This window comes from Cydia splendana, chromosome 1 (assembly GCF_910591565.1).
Source record: "Cydia splendana chromosome 1, ilCydSple1.2, whole genome shotgun sequence".
NCBI lineage: Eukaryota > Metazoa > Arthropoda > Insecta > Lepidoptera > Tortricidae > Cydia > Cydia splendana.
In genome coordinates, this window is record NC_085960.1 from 20,629,791 (window position 1) to 20,651,305 (window position 21,515).

The 21,515-nt window shown below is 37.1% G+C and overlaps 1 protein-coding gene across 1 annotated transcript in view; it reads left to right on the top strand.

The window, feature by feature from the left end:
• The window catches only part of LOC134791666 (ATP-binding cassette subfamily G member 4-like), a 154,142-nt gene that overhangs the window by 42,117 nt on the left and 90,510 nt on the right, over positions 1-21,515 (top strand). Inside the window, exon 2 of the mRNA XM_063762753.1 lies at positions 18,634-18,751. Coding sequence (XP_063618823.1) covers positions 18,634-18,751 — 118 coding nt within the window. The remainder of the gene's footprint in view (positions 1-18,633; positions 18,752-21,515) is intronic.

Here is a 21,515-nt window from a genome sequence, read left to right on the forward strand (position 1 = left end):
GTATCTGACCAGTGGGGAGACACTCGAGACTTCGAGCAAACTCGGCTCCGTTCGGCTCAGCATTGCCCAGAGCAATTATTAGGGTTGATACAACTTGACGTCCCTTTGCGTGCACGACCACAGATAAGATAATTACTTGAATTTTTATAAAGTGATTTTATTGCAAATAAAGTGATTGATTGATTGATTACTTATTCTGTGATCTGACCTTATAATATATTATGTTAATAAAAAAATATTTAAGCATTTTCGTGCTTCCTCCTCCTAATTTACCCCTTAAATATTATAATGAAATATGACCTTTAAGTTCTTTGAGATTATGAGCTCTGCCTCTGTATTATGCCAAAGTTCTTGACAATCACTCTTTCGTCACTGGCATGCATGCATTATATGTACTAGCCAATATAGTTTGTTAAAATAAATAATAATCTATTATGCTGTTTTCCAATAAACAATCCACTCCACACATTCAATCCTACTTGCAAGGCAACTGGCTTTGCTTACTGGCAGTTGGCTGTTCTCGCGTACGCTCGTATCTGGATACCTGATGCGATCGCTTTATCCAGTATGCAGCGTTGAAATTGTGACCGAGTCAGATAAAAATATTTATTTCGCAAGGTGAGCTGGATTTTATCAACATATCTGTACTATTTGAATGTATTTATCAAGACCATAGATTACAAGTATGGTCATATCAAAGTTGAACTAAGTTATTGTCAAAATGCATAATAGAAAAATTGAAAAATGTAATTAATTTATTATCAAACTCTTATAATTAGATATATAATAAAGACCGAAATTTAAAACATTGAAGTATTTTTAAACAAAGTGCGGGGACCCCATTGACAAGGGCAATCAGACAACCGTGGGTAGCGAGCTGTCGGAAAGTAGCGACTCAGTGCCTGGAGTAGTGAGACAGGACAAGCCCCTGGGCCTTACGTTTTGAAGGTTTCAATTTAAATAATTATTTACTGAACAAATCAGTTTCACTCAATTAATCAAGTGTAGTTAACTACACTGTAGTCAACGGTAATAACTTTTCACCAACCGTCTGAGGTAACTGCAGACATATACATATATCATACAGTTTCTCGCCATTGTAAACCGCTAAATTGTAAAAATAATCGACATTGTTCCTCGTTTTATATTATGTATAGGTAAAATATGAATATATCGTGGATTAGCAAACTTTTAATGGCAAACTTTAAGCGGCTGTCATGTACAGGCAGTGTGTGAGTTCATTCCTACACATAGCAACTTCGGGAACATTTCCGAATATTCACAACTTTGCGCCTGACCATATCCGGCGTAACGTTTGGCAGAGGACAGGATAACTTAATATTTAAATCATATTATGAGAGAAATAGGAATCACTCAAGTTATAAACTGTTTCTGGAACTTATTGTGGAGGTTCGCTAAGTTTCCGATTCCAAGAATCACTTAATAAAATATTTCTGAATCATCTTGCTTGCATGCCTTAGTGCAGTATAGCGAATAAACTCTCTGTGCAATGCAATTCCAGTTGAATTCTATTTTAGCTTTGCGCATTCCATGCCTCTTTGAAATTGCATCTTGTAGATTTCATTAATGTGACAAGATGTGACACGACCTACATGTAACTGATAAATAAATATTACATTTTAATTTATATAAGTTCTCATAGTTAAACAATAACCCAATCTTACGAAAACATAATCATTGATCGCCCAATAGTTAGTAGGTTAAAGTTTTAAAGTTACTCTAAGATATAGGTACAACAAAGAAACCAAATTTTCATTATGTCAACAAAAGGGCTATTTGAAAACGTTAATAATGTACTTTTTATACATGGTTTGGTCGATTATTATCTTGTAACAGTATAGTACAATCACAAACAAAAGACTGATAGACTTAATTTTTTCTTATAGGAATGTAAACCTCTCTTTAATCATACCTATTTTATTTACATTATTTAATCAACTATCCCTTTGACTGCAAAATTGGATTTACTCTTAGAATTTATATTTGTATCTCTGCAACTAACATTTTAATGGGGTATTTTAAGTAAAACTATTTTGAATCCGTGATATTCCTATTTAATTATAACTACGTATTTTACAAATAAAAACCACTTAGGAAGCGAGAAGTCACATTACCACACTGGCGAACAATTGAGTGAACAATAAACATTTCGACGAGTTTCTCCAATTCAACTGTAATAACTGAACAACAACGTCAAGTAACCTTGTTAAGGGCCAATAGATTCCCCCTCAAATCCCTGAAATGTTTATTTAAATCCTAATTTCGTCAAACCATGTTATTTGAAATTTGTTCAATTTAAAATTGGATTGAGTTAGAAGCAAAACGAAGTTTCCCTAGGGTGGCAAGGGTTCTGTTCTGTCACAGCATCATGAATCAGACAAATCAGTTATTCAATCTTCACGTCAAATATATTACAATGCATATGCACTAAAAGTGCTTATTTTTATAGAGGCACAGAAAGAACCACTTTTCAGCATATGTGTGTAAAAAAGTGGGGGATTGCCCGCCGGGACCCTGTCTTAAGGATGACTCACGTTAGACCGGCCCGTGTCCGGGCCGGAGCTTCCGGCGCATCGTTTTTTATGGAAATCATCACGTTTGCTCCGGCCCGGACACGGCCCGGTCTAACGTGAGTCATCCTTAACTCTGTCTGTTATTCACGCATAAACCAATTTAGATGGATTTTGGTATGGAGATCGTTATAGGCCCGAGAAAGGACCTAGGATAGTTTTCATCAATCTTCATCATCATCCCACGCAAACGAAGTCGCGGGCATAACCTAGTGATACAATAAGTATTCACCACACATGTACCTATACGACAAAATAATTTAAAAAATCTTCATTTTGGCGTTTCCGTAGTCGGGTCAAAAGGGACTGAGTGCTATTTCTGTGTCCACAGTTCTGTCGCGAAGGGTCTCGTCGCAAATTCGCCGCTCGTCACTCACAGGCCGTCCAAGTCGTCGCTACCCTTTTTACCATCAACTCGGGCCTTATTTCCAATGAGAAATACCACTTAAGGAACATGCCTTTCTTCAATACTTTTAATATGGGTTATTTATTTCTTGTAACTATCATCTAAATCATAATTAGATTCCAAAAAAAGTAAGACAATGTTGCCACTTTTTACTAGCGCGTCTTGTATTTATGTAAAAATAAGTAAATAAAAGTACTTTTTTAAATCGTAGGCGTAAAATTACCAATAAATAAATTATCCTAGCGTATTTATTTATAAAAAGGAATTTACTATTTTACAAACAAATTATGGTAGTGGCAACATTTTTTGGAATCTAATTATGATTTAGAGTTTACGCCATGTTATTGAACGCTTTTGTACAGATCGAAGACTTTTCGTTTTTTTTTTCTTTTTTTATAATCGGACTTTTATTATAATTATTGTATATATAGTTGGTCAAGCAGATCTTGTCAGTAGAAAAAGGCGGCAAATTTGAAAAATGTAGGCGCGAAGGGATATCATCTCATAGAAAATTTGAATTTCGCGCCTTTTTCTACTGACAAGATTTGCTTGACCAACTATAGATTGTATTTGTCAAATATTCATCAGATATTAAATTATGTAGTTGTTAATGTTGTTACCATTTCTTTCTACAGTGTGTCCAGTGGCAGATTTCCGATTGCAAATTAAAGAAAAACTAAAATTATGTACACCAAAACTATTTACTTTTATTAAAAGTACATGTTGCAGATTTCATTTTTTTTAATCACATTTTCTACCTAGCTAGGGCGTCTATTAAAATTAATATGACAACTTACGTCGTGGTCTCCACTTTTGATTTTAATTTCTTGTTCCGATATTTATGGACCAGAAAAGTTATCAATGTCAGCTGACAGATCAAATACTTAACAGTTTTATAACAAAAATTCACAGATTTCGTGCCTCACACGACTATCGAGCACATTGGAAATGAATCTACGGAATTCGAAAAAATATTGTCGCTGAGCGACGAGAAAGTCTGGATAAGGAAAAAGTTACAAAATAAAACTACAACGTTGAATGATAATTATTTTATTCTTAGACTAACACAAGTATCCGGGACATAACGCATGTGAACAAACAAATTGCAAAATTTCCACACGCGTATCCAAGTTTGAATAATTGTCGCCGTGGCGCATAAGTATAGGTACATATTTCATTTTTCGATTAATAAGCAGGATATATTAATGTTCAAAGTACAAGAAAATTATTACACGGCAAATCCGTAGTCAACTCGAGAAGTGGTGATCGGCAGCGGCCCATTTGCTGCAAGATATGAAATTTTCTTGACAGCAGTTTGACGCGACGAGAGATGACCATAACAGCGTTTGTCTATGTTGCACCAAACCTGAGTTCCAATAGGTACTACCAGGGTTCAGCATCAGCTATCTTGGGTAATGCTCTACCATGTGCTCGATCATGACGAATCGGGTGTCCAAAACAGCGTGTGCCTATGTTGCACCAAACCTGAGTTCCGCTAGGTACAACCAGGGTTCAGCATCAGCTCTATCTTGGGTACTACTCTCCTAAGTGCTCATCGAGACGAGTCCGATGACCAAAACAGCGTGTGCTTATGTTGTATTAAACCCGAGCTCCACTAGGTACTGCCAGGGTTCAGCATCAGCTATCTGCTAGCAGCCGCCAGCAACATGCTGAGGTGAGACCATTTCGTGGCACTTTTTCTTATGTTTCTCTGTATAAGTTTTTATTTTGTGTTTCTCCCTCTCCCTCTCCCTCTCCCTCTCCCTCTCCCTCTCCCTCTCCCTCTCCCTCTCCCTCTCCCTCTCCCTCTCCCTCTCCCTCTCCCTCTCCCTCTCCCTCTCCCTCTCCCTCTCCCTCTCCCTCTCCCTCTCCCTCTCCCTCTCCCTCTCCCTCTCCCTCTCCCTCTCCCTCTCCCTCTCCCTCTCCCTCTCCCTCTCCCTCTCCCTCTCCCTCTCCCTCTCCCTCTCCCTCTCCCTCTCCCTCTCCCTCTCCCTCTCCCTCTCCCTCTCCCCTCCTCTCCCTCTCCCTCTCCCTCTCCCTCTCCCTCTCCCTCTCCCTCTCCCTCTCCCTCTCCCTCTCCCTCTCCCTCTCCCTCTCCCTCTCCCTCTCCCTCTCCCTCTCCCTCTCCCTCTCCCTCTCCCTCTCCCTCTCCCTCCCCTCTCCCTCCTCCCTCTCCCTCTCCCTCTCCCTCTCCCTCCTCCCTCTCCTCTCCCTCTCCCTCTCCCTCTCCTCTCCCTCTCCCTCTCCCTCTCCCTCTCCCTCTCCCTCTCCCTCTCCCTCTCTCCCTCTCCCTCTCCCTCTCCCTCTCCCTCTCCCTCTCCCTCTCCCTCTCCCTCTCCCTCTCCCTCTCCCTCTCCCTCTCCCTCTCCCTCTCCCTCTCCCTCTCCCTCTCCCTCTCCCTCTCCCTCTCCCTCTCCCTCTCCCTCTCCCTCTCCCTCTCCCTCTCCCTCTCCCTCTCCCTCTCCCTCTCCCTCTCCCTCTCCCTCTCCCTCTCCTCTCCCTCTCCCCTCTCCCTCTCCCTCTCCCTCCCCTCTCCCTCTCCCTCTCCCTCTCCCTCTCCCTCCCCTCTCCCTCTCCCTCTCCCTCTCCCTCTCCCTCTCCCTCTCCCTCTCCTCTCCCTCTCCCTCTCCCTCTCCCTCTCCCTCTCCTCTCCCTCTCCCTCTCCCTCTCCCTCTCCCTCTCCCTCTCCCTCTCCCTCTCCCTCTCCCTCTCCCTCTCCCTCTCCCTCTCCCTCTCCCTCTCCCTCTCCCTCTCCCTCTCCCTCTCCCTCTCCCTCTCCCTCTCCCTCTCCCTCTCCCTCTCCCTCTCCCTCTCCCTCTCCCTCTCCCTCTCCCTCTCCCTCTCCCTCTCCCTCTCTCTCTCTCTCTCTCCCTATCCCTATCCCTCTGCCTCTGCCTCTGCCTCTATTTCTATTTCCACCACCACAAGCAGTGCAAGTGTTATTCTGCCGTCATAATCCCGATAATTCACAACAAACACCGATAACGAACTCTGCGAAACATGAAGTCATAAATGTCCTGTGAAAAATGTCGTTCTGGGTTTTTGACTATTTTAAGGTTAGGCTACAGGGCAAACCCTTAACCCGATCGTCTTTGTTTTAGGCTCAAATTGTAGCTGACTAAATTGTCCAGAGCCGTTTTTCTCAAATTTTTGATATCATTCTTCGTTTCCAAATTATCGAGCACCAAAATCAAAAATTCGGAAAAAATTTAATTTTATTTTCACTATTTCGACCATAACTTTTTTTGTTTTTGACTTTCTCGAATAATTATTTTTGCACCTTACAGCTCTCGTGATTATGCGTCTTTTGAGCCTATTTTTTAATATCATATCTTCACAACTTTCCGAGATATAAGGGGATCGCACTTTTTCGTGAAATCGGACCGTATACTGGAGCGAACGAAAAGACATTTCCAATGTCAAAAATTAAAAACAAAGTCGGGCTCTTGCAGTACTGAGTCAAAAGCCGTTGGTTAGATAACGCCTCAATACTTAATAGCATGACTGTGTAGTATGTGCTGTGCACGCTCATCTGATGGCCAGCGATCCATTGTCACTATTAATCAACCCCCTCCCTCGCACTATAGGTACGCGCTCGAAAATTATTGGAATCGAAATCGGAAATCTGCCACTGGATACCTCAAAAATAGACAAAGAGTTATATTTTCCAATAATAAACGTTTTAACTCACACATTATGGAAACTTTCAGTATTGCCCGCGCATTATCTATTAACAACTAACCACTGACGTGAACGAGATTACAATAGATAGGTATTAATTTACTAGGCAGGGCCCCAGAGGAGTGCATGGAAACCTTGTGGCGTTAATACGAGTAATCACGGCTTTATTACATTACGGACATATTTTGACGTCATTTTATGCATAAACTAAGTGTCGTTATATGTAGCCTATGATAGAAAAATTAATACCTACATTAAATGATAACTACATAAACATAATACAATCACCCTGGATTGCGATATTTTGCTAAAATATAAGTCGTTTGTAATGTTTACTTACGTTTTTGAATATATATTTTGTAATAGGTATAATTGGTAAGGTAGTTCCGAAACTTTCGAAACGTATTCCATTGTTTACCCATTACCGGAATAAACTGCACATAAGAAGGCGTTCTAAAGTTAAAGTTATAGAAAAATTCATCCTATTCCCAGTGTTTAGAGAATAAAATGAGTCCTAAGACCAGTCAATTTAAGAACTTGCGAAAGTTATATCCGATCAATTTACCTTGCGCTGGGGAAACTAGATTTTGAATATCGTAGCGTCTGGCCTGAATTCAGGCTTGGTTTAGGCGAGATCGTTGCTTCAATTTCCAATATCATGTGACGTCACAGCAGTCCGGGCTTGTCTGGAAAACAAAGCTTATTTCTCACTTAGACTATGCATGGTTGGTATCTAAAACCTACAAACAGACAGACGCGGCGGGGAACTTTGTTTTATAAGGTGTAGTGATGTCGGAGGGGTGCTGACCACACTTGCTGCAAAAATTGACTGTGTCAGTCACCTGAGCGCACCAGCGACGCTGTCAGCGATAGAATGCAGTCGCTGTGGCCGAAATTGGCTAGGAGATGTTGATGATGATGATGGGGTGATGATTATATGAAAGTATGACTTTATAAAAGATTGAAACACAGTATGTTATACTCGTATACAATCAGCTATTAATATTTAGTGATTTTGTCTAAGCACAATCGCAAAGAAAAACATGGGCCCATATTATTAGGACCATTTTAGGTTATTAACAAACGCTTGAATGCATGTTTGTTCAAAGATATAAGATGATAAACTTTTTACCTACATAGGACATGGAGGAGACAGTAAAAGTTCATTTATTATTACCTATATTCAGATTAATAATTTCTGTACTCACAAATCAACTCACTATAATTAAATACAGTCGAATTGTATCAATCAATGCACCTTCTAAATACGAAACATTTCCTTCAGGTTTAGTCCTTAAATGAAAAAAGTTACGCAGTACCTATTTAATTAAGCAAACAAATAATTATCTAGCGTGTAAACGATTCTCCAAAAGACAACTTCGAATTGTTCAAGACAATTTATTGATACAAAAGTTTTGCGGCCCTATATTTTCGGTCTTATTCATAACACAGATAATGTAATATCAGAAGTCGTACCAATAAATACATAAAATTACCTTTTTTTTAATAATGGGATTTTTTTTAATAGACCTAGGTATCAATACCTACTAAATACAAGAATCTTAACAATAAGCATAGCATACATCCGTTTTAAGATGAGATCCATTCCGACTGTTGCAACAAAGCAGGAAACAGGAAACAGGCTATGTTACTACCTTTTCTGAATGGAATGAGTGTTGGAGTTGATTATTCTAATCGTGACAGCAATGCGGCCACGACAACAACACAATATATGCTGCTGTAGTCATAATCCAAAATATGCTTAACTTCGTTTTCTATGACGTGTGATCGGTGATCACGTGATGCTTTCTATAGAAAACTGAAGTTTCCGATGCCTCAGCCCGGACTCGGACCATTCTAGCGTGAGTCATCATCCTTAATGGTTTCTGACCGCGTGGATTCGCGAAGCATCACCTACTCGACTCGTATAATGACGCCGACTAGAGACTTAACTCTAACTTATTAGAAGTGAAACTTCTCTGCGATTATATTTTCTGTGTTTTCGGTCCTACTCATAATTTATATTAATTGAAGGCGGGGAAGTTTACAAACTCTTCAGTTGCGAGATACTTGTTTTAAAGAACAATTTTGCGCAACTGTGCTGGGACGCAGTAAATAGTATTGGGTACCTACAACTTCAATTGAAATATATTTTGAAGTCATTCCACGCGAGTTAAGTATCAGGAAAACATTTAACATTTATCAAAATTAGGAAATCATACAAATATAACGCATAATTGATACGGCGGAATAAATTTTAGGTAAGTATTAAAATTTATTTCAATAGCTTATTTTGTTGCGCATAGTAAAGAACTAAAAGTGTGAGTACGAATCTACGAATAACATTTTGTTCTAGATAAATATGTATAGTTTCGTTTGTTGAATTTGTTTTGAAGGTGCTAATTCCTCGGTCTCAATTAAATTATTTATAATATGGTACTTTGTATACTTTTAATAAAATTATGCTATCTAGCCTACTTTCGATAATGATTATCAATAAAAAAATTACGAGTCGGGCAATGCATCGCGATTCATTCCGACCTTCATACGATACAAGAAGCCATACTAGCCTATAAGGGTTCCGCTCTTGTCATTTTAGCTACGGAACTATGCTTTGTATTTGTAAAAGAAAATATAGTTTTTAATTTTAGTTTTTAATCTTTTTGATGTTACTCATTATACTGTATTATTTTTGCTGAATAAAATACTTATATAATATTATTAAAAAAAAACATAATTATCTTATTACCTACTAGTGGTTGATTACAAAACTTACAAAATATGAAAAGTTGTCAACGTACTGACCATACCTGGTCAAATTGACCAGCTTTGATCAATTGTTTATTATTTTACAAATTGTACCACTGGTCATCGTTACTCGTAGTCCTTTAAAACATACACACATGAGGGTACCTACTTAGTAATATGCGAATGGACAATTAAAACGGACCAACGTCAGTGAATAGAGGTTGGTTCATAACCAGGTTGTAGACAACAATGCGCAATGAATACATACTCCAATGCGTGTTTTTATTTATTAGATATCTCGTAAATATCTTGTAAACCCACGTCAAGTCTGAACTGACATATATGTCTGAACTCCGCTGCATATTATGTAATACCGTGGTAATACCTAAAAGACCCTTGCTAGCAAGTTCTACAACAGCATCCAATTACCTTAGCTAGGTAAGTATTATTATAAGTAACCTACTTTAGTAAACTAGGACACCGATTAAGAACTAGAACCCTCGGGTCTTTAGGTTGAGTAATTAACTGTAGTTTATCTTGTGCTACATATAGAATTAACATCATATCTAAACAAGAAAAGCAATATCTTTTACGAGAAAACATATGATACAAATAACTGCGAGTAGAGCCACAATAATGGAAGTATAGTATAGGAAGTAGGAATAACACTTTCCTTATTTCCTATGTGTAGGAGAGGTAGAGGACCATTGGGCAGTCGGGAGGCTCGGGCACCCCCTTGTGAATCAGGACTTATTACAAGGGGGTGCCTGAGAGCCTCTCGACTGCCCAATGGTCCCCTACCTCCCCTACTATTCATTTTCTAGTACCAAAAATTATAATTCGGTTTTTGATCATATGTCAAGGATTATTGAACATTGCAATTTGTAACTCTAAATTCGAAACCTAAAGTTATTGATTAGCAGATTACATTTATAATAAACTATAAGTACCACAGAATTGAACGACTCCTTTTCACTTATTATCACAAAAGGGGTTTAATGCTTTCAACGTGGATTACTTATTATAGTTCGTAGCTTCCTAATAGAGCCCGACTGCTAATCCTATTGTCTATTGTTAAGTAAAACAACACGTGCTACTTACCTGCAAAAAAGGGTCTTAATTATTCTATTTAGCACCTGAGCGCGGGCTAGTCCAACGCTCAGAAAAACCAGTGTAATTGCGCTCTCCGACAACGCGCCTTTGTTACGCATCTCGATGACACATTTTAGACTGGTTCTGTAGCGTTCGACTCGCTGGCACTCAGTAACCGAAGTACGCAGGTTTTTATGCAGGTGGTTGTGGCACGTGGCACGAGCGGTTTTACTTAACAATAGACAATAGGATTAGCCGTCGGGCTCTATTAGAAACCTACGAACTATACCTACAACTTGAAATTTACAAAAGCTGTCTCATATCTCATTAATATGTTTAACTAAGTAGTAAGTAATGGATCTGCATGATTAACACCTGCAAAAGCGACCTAGTTAATATATGTACTAATATATTTGTACATATTTACATTTTGCCTGACTGATGCAAAAGGGTATTAGGATTATACATATTTATTACTTATTATGTACAGTATTTCGCGAGTTTATTTTTTATCGTCGCTCTGTAGTCTAAACGACATGAATGCTTTCACCATATTTAGTTATGAGATGAAACTACAAGAGAATTTTTGGGGCTTTTAATGCCCAATCACCCAAGTATATTCCTATCCAACGACATAAATAAACACTTTTCACCTAGTTGATATATTTAATTCCTTACTTAACAGTATATTTTGATGCTGTTTTTCAAATGAGCCCGCAACGACCCCAACCCGCGCTAATGACTCGAAAGCACCGCGTAATATCTCACGGACGACGCTTTTGATTAATTCCGCTATGAAATTCTAGCAGTATCAGCTTTTTTAGTTCGCTTTTTTAACAGTATGCTCTATCGCGTACTGTTCTGCTTTCATAGTTATTTTTGTATAATGTACAATGTGAAAAATGATGATTTTACTGGGAAGTAATGCTTATGATGGGATTTTTTGGTACGAGAAGTTACGTTTTTCATTTTGTAAAGGCCTGTGCACACTGGCTGCGTGTGCGTGACGTGCACGTGCGGCGTTGTAGTATACAGATCCTTGTGAGAGACAGCACACCGCTTGCGTAACGTGTGCGTGTGCGGCTCCAACATTTTAGCGCACACGCACGTGCACGTCACGGACACGCAAGCCGGTGTGCACAGGCCTTTAGACCAAGAAAAGTCTGCAGCGATTTTGATAGCCCACGCAGCACTGCTCTACTCTAACTTGCTCTTGATTAAAACTTGTAAAATTTATTGAAATTCAGATTTTGATGTAGGCGCTAACGAAAAATGGTAGTTTTAATATTGATAGGAACTACAATTTTTCATTAGCGCCCTCTTAACTAGGTATAAGTATAGAATCTTATTGTGACAAACTAATTTAACGGAATTGCAAAGAAATATTTTTAGCGATAAAAGTCACCCAGAATGCGGGCTATCAATAAAGTGACCCTCTTTTTGTCACACCAGGGTAAATCGGAGAGGGTGAAGGGGTACAAGGGTACAAACCACACGGATATTCAATCACGGAAAACATATACGAATGCAAAGTGTCGACTGTCCAGTCGTTGAAGAGAAAACTCTGTTCTTCATATATTCAGTAGGTAGGTAACTAAAAGCTCTATCCCAAGGATAATGTGCAAGTAGGTACATATCTTTGAAATAACGGGTTAGTTATATAGAATGGGAAATCGACCCTTGCAAATAACATTGCGGGTAGGCCGTAGATAGTGCGAACTGCCATAAAATTATTTGTAAGATTATGGGAGCCTACATAAACCCTGTGCCTATCTTCTTTGTGTTTATCAAAATGTATATTTTACACTAACTGTGTCTGCGTCTCGGTATGCGTGGAACGAAATTTAATGAAGTGCGTAGTATTTTGTAACAACGAGATACCTTACGGAATTCGAAAACTTTCACTTTTGTGAAACGGAGGAATTGTTTTAACTACAGGCGATGACAATTCACAAGTCGTTCTCAGGTGAACAGTATCACCATCCGTAGCTGTGTTGACACTATGATACCTATAGGATAAGGATTCGCTTTTTTTGTTTAGGAAGTTTCATAGTTTTGAATAACGTTATTCTGTAGGTAAATCCATTATTATACCATGGGTAAATCCATCGATTGTTGTTGGTGGTGGCTACATTCATTTATGTGTTGTATTCAAGTTTCAAACGTGAACCCAGTGATCAGAAAATATGTATAATGAAAAAATCTATGTCAGCCCAAAATGCCCAGCATAAAAGCAAATAATCAAAACTACAAAAACACGCACTACTACTACTAAGCCAGAAATGTTAAGTAAGTATAAAAGATATATCAGGTATAGGAAGGCAATAAACTGCGATTCGTTGCTTTATTTTTAGCGTAAAATATTTCAGGTTATCTTTGGACGTCGTATAAATTTATTCTTTATATAATACTCTTTGCCACAGGACCGTCTTTGTCTTAGCGAGCTAGAAAAGCAACTCGACTAGCCTGCGGTATATCCCTTCAACTGTAGCAGCTGGGTGTAATAAGCTAAACCAACGTATCATGTTCATTTGATACATAGATATAATATGATATTTGTCTCAGTGGATCTCTCTCCCACCGCTAATTAATATTGGTGTGAGCCAGTTGCATTGAGACTAATATAATAAATACAAAGTTTGCTGTTTAGGGGGCATGTCTCTAACGATAATATTAGACTTTTTAGCTAGGCCATTTCGAGCTTACATTTGCGAGACGCACGAACGCACGAACAAAATGACATATTTATGATACCGAAGTGTAAGCTTTAATTAGCCTCATTATTTTACAAAGGAACTTCATACAATTTTACATATCGATGCCGGAAAGCAAACACGTAGTAACCCACACAAGGTCAAAAACTTTTTTATTACATTTTTCGGTTATTCCCACTAGTTACCACCAAGTTCTTACCAGTGGTAACTACTGGAAATTTTTTTCCCACCTTTTACCACTGGTAACTACTGGGAAAAAAATCCCACTAGTTACCACCAACTCGGCTTGGTGGTAACTACTGGGAATTTTTATTCCCAGTAGTTACCACTGGTAAAAGGTGGGAATTTTTTTTCCCAGTAGTTACCACCAAAATATTGTTAAAAATTCAATACTAATAAAAACAGTATAAATAGTATAGTATAAATGTAGAGTGCTGTAATAAATAAACTGCTTTAAAAGTGATCAAAAATATTAAAACAGTTTTACCGGTAGAAAAATCCTTTTTAAGGGTGTGGTAAAATTTTTGGCAATACATTTAATGCATTCTAAATTGCTTACAAGAAGAAAACAAATACTGTTACAGCATTTTGTTCACCCAAAATGTCTAAACCGCAACGTTTAAGACTTTATTACGGATATCTTTTGTCATGTTCAGGTGGATTACTGCGTTTTTGCTGTCCATAAAATATTTAAGGAAATGCTATCCTATACATTTGGTACGGGCGTTTACTACGTGTTTGCGAACTGTGTAAAACATATCAAAACGTAGTAACCCACAAAATATGGACTTTTAACAACTTGCGGTTAAATTCATTTAAATGAAATTGAATTCCAAAAAATTTTGAATGATGCATCCAAATTTGAGTAAGTTATGTTCATGAACAAGATAGTTATGTTTTTTTTTCTAAACTCGATAAGTTTTTCGGCTCTGGTGAACAAATTGGTTTTTGTGGGTTACTACGTGTTTGCTTTCCGGCGTCGATATGTACCTACCTACCTATTTTTTTGGCAGCATAATCTTAATAATTTGTTTGTGACCTCTTTCGATCTCATCAGCTCAAAAATTAATTAACCAATGTTTTCGAATATTATTGAGAACAAAAAAAGTAGCTAATTATTTGAGTATGACTCACAATCAAATTAAATGGCACTTGTCACGATATAATTCAGTTTAAATTGTCCCACAAATTTATTAGTTCTAAAAAATATAACTTTCTTAGCATGTTATATGAAACATGCATCTGTAGCAGAGGTAGGTACTTCAAATAATTTCAAGCTATATGACTATCCCGTCAAATAAATTCGCTGTTTCTGAGCTGGACGAATGAAGCGTCTTTTACACTTTGTAATGTTCCCCGCTGCAAGCCGGATGGCTCAAATAATTTAGCTCAAAGGCACTTTGTCAGTGCTTTCTGTAACCTAAAAACCTGTATTCCTTGCAGTTTTGTAGGTATTAATAGCATTTAAAACTTTGGTTTTCCTTGCCATGGAACTGTCAAATGAATGAGAATTGAAATCGGTTTAAAGACATTTATTTCTCAAAAAGAATAACTGTAATTCAGTTACATGAGAAATGTGCACAATGTACAATTTAAATGGTTTCGCTAACTTTAATGGGGGTGTTTCCTACATTTAAAATAAATTATTTCACACTATGCACGAAATAAAGCACCAGAAAATTATTAGAAAACTGTAGACAGCATTTATAATCCAGTAACTATGTCACTCTTTTTGTAACGGGGGTCGTTTGCGTCAAATTCGGTAGTTCTGATTTTTGCAGACTTGTTTCTGATGATGGCTCAATGAATAATCCAAGTTTTTGACCTCGAGCGCCGAAGGTAAATTTGACAATAATCGTAAAAACCGCGAAAATTTCGGATTCTTTTAAGATTTGGGCAATTATAACCCTAAATGACTAGTTTTTGATAGTACCTTTTCAAGACGTTTTTGGGTCAATTTTTTATGTTTGAAAAATCTGATTTATAATCATTGTTTTAGGAAGGGTTCTTAACAACAAAAAATATACTCTACGAGGCACCTCTGCACTTTTTATAGTTAGCTAGATATGGACGTTTAAAGATCGACATTTGTATGGCACTATTTAGCCATTTGTAAGGCGCTTTTGACATGTATAGGGCATTTTTTCGACATTGTATGGCAGTATCAACATGTATATACCACTATTTATTATTTTTGTTACATTTATAAGACCCTGACGACATTTGTATGGCACCTTCTCGACATCTGTATGACACTATGTCGACATTTGTATGCCACAATCGACATTTTACGGTCAAAATAGCCGTATAAATGTCGCCATACAAATGTTGCGACATGTCGCCAATAATATTTTTAGCGATATTTCCTACACAATACAACCGATCCACTTATTTATTTTACTATATATTTTAACACTATATTTGCAACTATTATTATAAAATAAACATTTTTATATCAACTGTGTATGTACCAACGTATTAAGCGTCCATACAAATGTCATTGTAGTCGTACCAAAATATATCGAAAGAGATTCTTACCTGTTTTTAAATAAATTAAAGTGTTTCCGCGTCCACATTCAATGTCAATCGATGCACAACTAACCGAACTATTGCTTCGTAAATTTAATCTAACCGTTATTCAATAGACAAAGAAGATTATAGGGGATTGAAGTCATAACAAAACAGGTGCCGCGCGGGACAGCGATAAAAAGGCTTCCCTTGTTTTATTAAATAACGCATTAATTTATCAATATCATTAAATCAATTCTCTAGAAAATGCTCTTTATAAAAATACAAAGTTGTTTATAATACGTTGCCTTTTTTTTTTTTTTTTTTTACGTTGGGGAAATGCGTTTACGCATGCCACCTGGTCAGGGGGTACCAGGGGGGATGACGGACTAACCAGTGGAGGACTACCGTCTAAAACCACCAACGAGTGCCAACTCCGCTTTAGATGGGGTGCCGCAGGGTCGCTATCAGCATTCGACCACGTGCTTATAATACGTTGCCTACATCCAAAGTTATGATTTTTTTTATTGCGCTATGCCGCCACTGGGACACGCGAAAAAGCGGCAAATTTCGCCGTTTTTGGAACTTCAAATGCGATTTTGTCAGAAACAAATAATATTTTAGGTACAGTTGTGCATGATTTTAAAGCTTATAATACATTGAATGAAAATATATACAAACCCAGTCTTTTAGTCCTATGGACTTCGAGTTTTAGCCGTGGGACAGCAAAAAATGCCTATTTGAAAATTGACCCTTTTAAAGTAAACTAAATTCTCTACAATACGACACTAGACATGTCTGTATAGATCTATATCTATATTTTCCGAGATAGTCTTTCAAAAATTTATAATTTTTTTAACTTGAATTCGTAGACTCAGTGCAGTGTGTAATGTGTATGCACTTTTGTCTCAGGCGATTGGCACGATTGTTCTTAAGGTCAACCAAAGCTGATTTGGCCCGATAGCCACGAGATCGTACCGTGCCTACCCACAAAAAAGAAGGGAAAGGGTCGGCTCTGCAGGTCCAACCTGTGTTATATATCTACTATTCTTAGCCCTTGCTATATTATAAGTTATATATCATTGTTCTAATAGTAAGTAATAATAGAATTCTTAAGAGCTAAATAAAAAATACGTGGCACAGTTTTCTGTTGCGTCACCTGTTCCGGTGTATATTTAAGGTCAGTACGGGTAAGGGTGACTAGGCCTTCACATTGGGGCCTGTTTACACATTGATTAGTGTTATTGCGAGTACATAAGTACCTACATTTGCCACTAAACGCAAGTAGCAAATTTATGAACTCACAATAAACACTAATCAATGTGTAAACGGCGATAAACAGACCCCAATGTGAAGGCCTAGTCACCCTTATTATTTATACCCGTATGGCACACTTATCAGTATTGACTTTACTCAATAAATGATCTTACAACAAACTACAATTATTAAATACATGTTAATTTACTATACATTCCATTCGTTAATCTTTATATTATTTAATATATTATATATTTATTTAATTAACATCTACATTTATAACTGTATAATAAGTGCGGCTCATGAGTCATTTCAGTATTTAAATTATGACTATAATAAAACGAAGTGACAATTCGTTTTATATCATCGTAAAAACATCGTCAGAGTATATATTATTACTTAATTACCTATCTATCGTTGCCTACGTGCAGTTTACTTGACACTCGGAATAAAAATGCAATGAAATAATTGTGTTTTTATAATTTTCATCACACAGGTCACATACTATAAAATATATGTAGGTATGTATAGATAATTTGAAAAATAGGAACTACCAATAGGACTACCAACTACCAACGGCTCAAATTTCCTTGAGTCCAACTTTACTACGAGGGGCACACCGAAATTGACGGGAATTGTGTAGTTTAGGATGAGTTTGAATAAAACCTGATACATGCATACTGGCTATTTACAATCACGATGACATATCCTTAATTAAAAAAAAATATGAATATATTTATTATAGCGCTTTAAAATTTACTAGTCGATAAAAAGAAAGGGGCTCACGCGTGAAAATTTCCGTGACCGAATTTATCACAACTTTCGCCGAGAGTTATTTCGTGATGGATGTCTCATCGAGCTTATTTCTATACATATATGTTGTTGAAGTGCCTAGTCAAATGACAATATATCGCTGGTCTGCGGAGTTTTGACGGGGTCGTGCCTCTCTCAGTACTCTACCTTCTACAAGTCGACCAAAAACAGCGGTAATACTTGAAAACGACACGGCTGTGCAAAAGATAATACGAGCAAATCCGGAGAACTATGGGCATTTGAATGACTGTAATCCAAACTATTGTACATAGTTAATTGGGTGTCAGAAACCTGTTTTCCCGATGGGTACCACATAATTTGTCTGAAGAGCAAAGTATGGCTTGTGTTGTTTGGTACCGATCTACTCTCTCTGAAACGCTTTAACGGAGGGACGTCAAAAGCCGTGTATACTTAATATCGTCTCAGGTTATCAATCGAGGGTTTATTCCTATGAACCTTAAAGGAAGCATCAATCGGCAGTTTGGGTCTTCGAAGCCAAGGTCAAGCCAATGAAAATCTACAAATCGGCCATTTTGGTAATGCCTACTTCAGAGTACAAAAACTGCTTTAATTAATGGTTCGAAAGAATGCAGAAATGCATTCATTGCAAAAGAACATACTTAAAAAAACAATAAATCATAATTTATGTCTAACTTGCAGCTAATTTTTTTTTACCGATCATTTCGGTGTGCCCCTCGTACTGCGTCTTCAAACTAATAAAATCGTAAATAATGGGCTACAATTGTGCGTCTACAATGAATGATACACAAATGTATAGGTACATAGATAATTATTCGTAATAAACAGATATACTTCTTTCCAGGGGATAACACTATTCTGCACAATGTATCAGGAGAGTTTCGATCGGGTGAGCTGACGTGCATTCTCGGACCTTCGGGTGCTGGCAAGTCCTCCTTGATGAACATACTGGCAGGCTATGCGTGAGTAATACATTACACTTCTTCTTAGATCATATGAAAATTATATTAGATCTCAATTATATGAAAATGAATATAACTTGCCCTAGTTGCTAAGAGCAGGAAGAAATATAGGGGGGTAGGCACGGTACGATTACGATCTCGAGGCTACCGGGCAAATCAGCTTTGTTTGACCTTAGGAACAATCGTGTCAAGAGGCATAGCCTGAGACAAAAGTGCATACTCACTGTATTTACTTACTTAGCCTACGAATTCAAGTTCGAAAAAAATATAATTTTTGAAAGGCTTTATCTCGAAACCCATTAGATACTACAGAGACAATTATAGTCACGTATTGTAGCAAATTTAGTCTATTTAAAAACGTTCCGAGAAGGTATTATCAAAAACTAGTCCTTTAGGGTTATAATCGCCCAAATCTAAAAAAACTGAATCTTTCGCGGTTTAGTAGATTTTTGACAAAATTGCGTTCGTCGCTCGAGGTCACAAACTTGGATTATTTATTGGGCCACCATCATAAACAAGTCTGCAAAAAAACCAGAACTACCGGATTTCACGCAAACGAACCCCGTACACTCAGGCGACAAAGTTACTGCAATAAATAAAGATGGACATTCTTTATTAAAAAGGTCTGACACGCCGCATAGTTCCTACAACTCAATTCTGGATTTCCGGAAGACCAAACCACCGCTATACATGCCTAATATCGTAATATCATATTTTATGGACACGATATTGCGGAACCGTTTATTCGTTTAATTTGACGGATAAAGATGTGTTTACAAACTGTATAGTATTTGAAAAGTAATTAACAATTAACATATAGCTCTCGTATCGTGATAAAACTTAAAAGTTGCTGAAACTTTGTATAGTTGACCGGAGCGTAGCGAAGGTCTACGTTTCGACTGGAGCATTTTGCTTCTGTATGTCCGGATGTTCTCCTCTACAGGTCGCAATTCTTAACCGAATCTCGTGAAATTTTGTGACTGGATTCTATGTCTAAATAATTTTTTTTTGTCCGTCCGGTTTTTTGGATTTTTTTAAAATGGCGGAGTCGTGATAGCTCGCGCCTAAACAAATAGTGGTATCGGTACCATACGAGTGTTTTCTTTTTGAGATATGTTTATAGATTAAATGGCCAAAAATTCAGAAAATTTATTTCGCTGGTTTCGGAGGTATTGAGATATTTAATTTTAACTAATTTTAATTTGAGAAGGAGTAGCTAAATTTCGTCAACCCATCTAAGAACTATTTGGCTCAGTTGGTAAACGTTCGCTTTTTCTGTTTGCGCAGAGGGTCTGGGTTCGATCCCCAGTAATTGTATGCTGGGATATTATAACTTTTGTATTTTTTTACACATAAATTTCGTATTGTTTTTTTTTAATTTACTATATTTAAAGCTCTTAGCACCATATTAAGGTAAGTACCCCTATTAACGAGGGGGTTAAGCAACTTTTACAAATACAGCCAAAAATGAAACATAAGCTGGCTCTGTATGGACAATGACATATTTTTTTATGGTAGTTTGTATATCGATATGTATATTTCAATCGTTTTTGGACTTGTTTTGGCCAGTTATATAGAAAAAAATAATTATTAAACCTAAAATGTCGAAATCGCCCATTACCGTGGTAATTGATCATTGCTACCCAAATACCGCGGATAAGGGTTCCTTTTTACGAGGGTAAATAAACCCATCGCATTTTTAGTTCCTACTTATATTTATTTGATAATAGTAGTGAAATAAATAGTAGGTATTATATTTATTCAGATTTCCAATCATAAGATTCAATTAATATATTTTTTGGTTTTTCTATAAGGAAAAATAACAGAATTTTTTGTAAAACATAATTATGATAGTGAATTTCTTTGAGTCTACTTACACCTACTAACTACACTTTAGATAATAATATACTCGTATATGTGGTCGTATCAAAAATACATGCTGTATAATTATAAGTATCTACATAAAACAATATAAAATAAATAAATATAAGGGGACATCTTACACAGATCGACATAGCCCCAGACTATGCAGAGCTTCTACTATGGATACTAGGCGACGCTATACATATTTATATATATATATATATATATATATATATATATATACTTATAGACAAATAGAAGTTTATAAAATAAAAATAATAATTCAGCCTATATAGGTACGTCCCACTGCTGGGCACACTTATATACCTACATAGAAATCACCCATGACTTAGGAACAAATATCTGTGTTCATCACACAAATAAATGCACATCAACATCAAATTGATCCAATGATACAAGATATGTGAAATCAAATATTAAAATACTTAAATTAATTTTGGATGTAGGTACATACTGCATCCATTACCTATTAATAACACATAATCCAAACATAATTTTAAATTAATTAAAAACGAAACTTAAATATGTATAAAATAAACAACCTACTGAAACCCGTCTCGGGCTGCCCCCGACGCAAAGGTGCCCATCACGCTCGCTGCGTTGCCGCGTTGGATTGCGATTGTATGTTGGTGTATTAATATATTGGTGTGTAATACAATAGGTTTTATAATAATTATATAATGAACCTATTTATTTCCTACCAAAGTTGTGGGTGGATCGGTATTGGGTTCCCATACATCTTATTACCGAGTGATGTCTTTTGTTACCATCGCTAAACGGTTTGATTCACATTATTGGAAAACTCATTTGCGAGTAATAAAAATAAATAAAGATCGCGTTTATTTTGAACACAATCAAAATGGAAGATACTAAATATTAC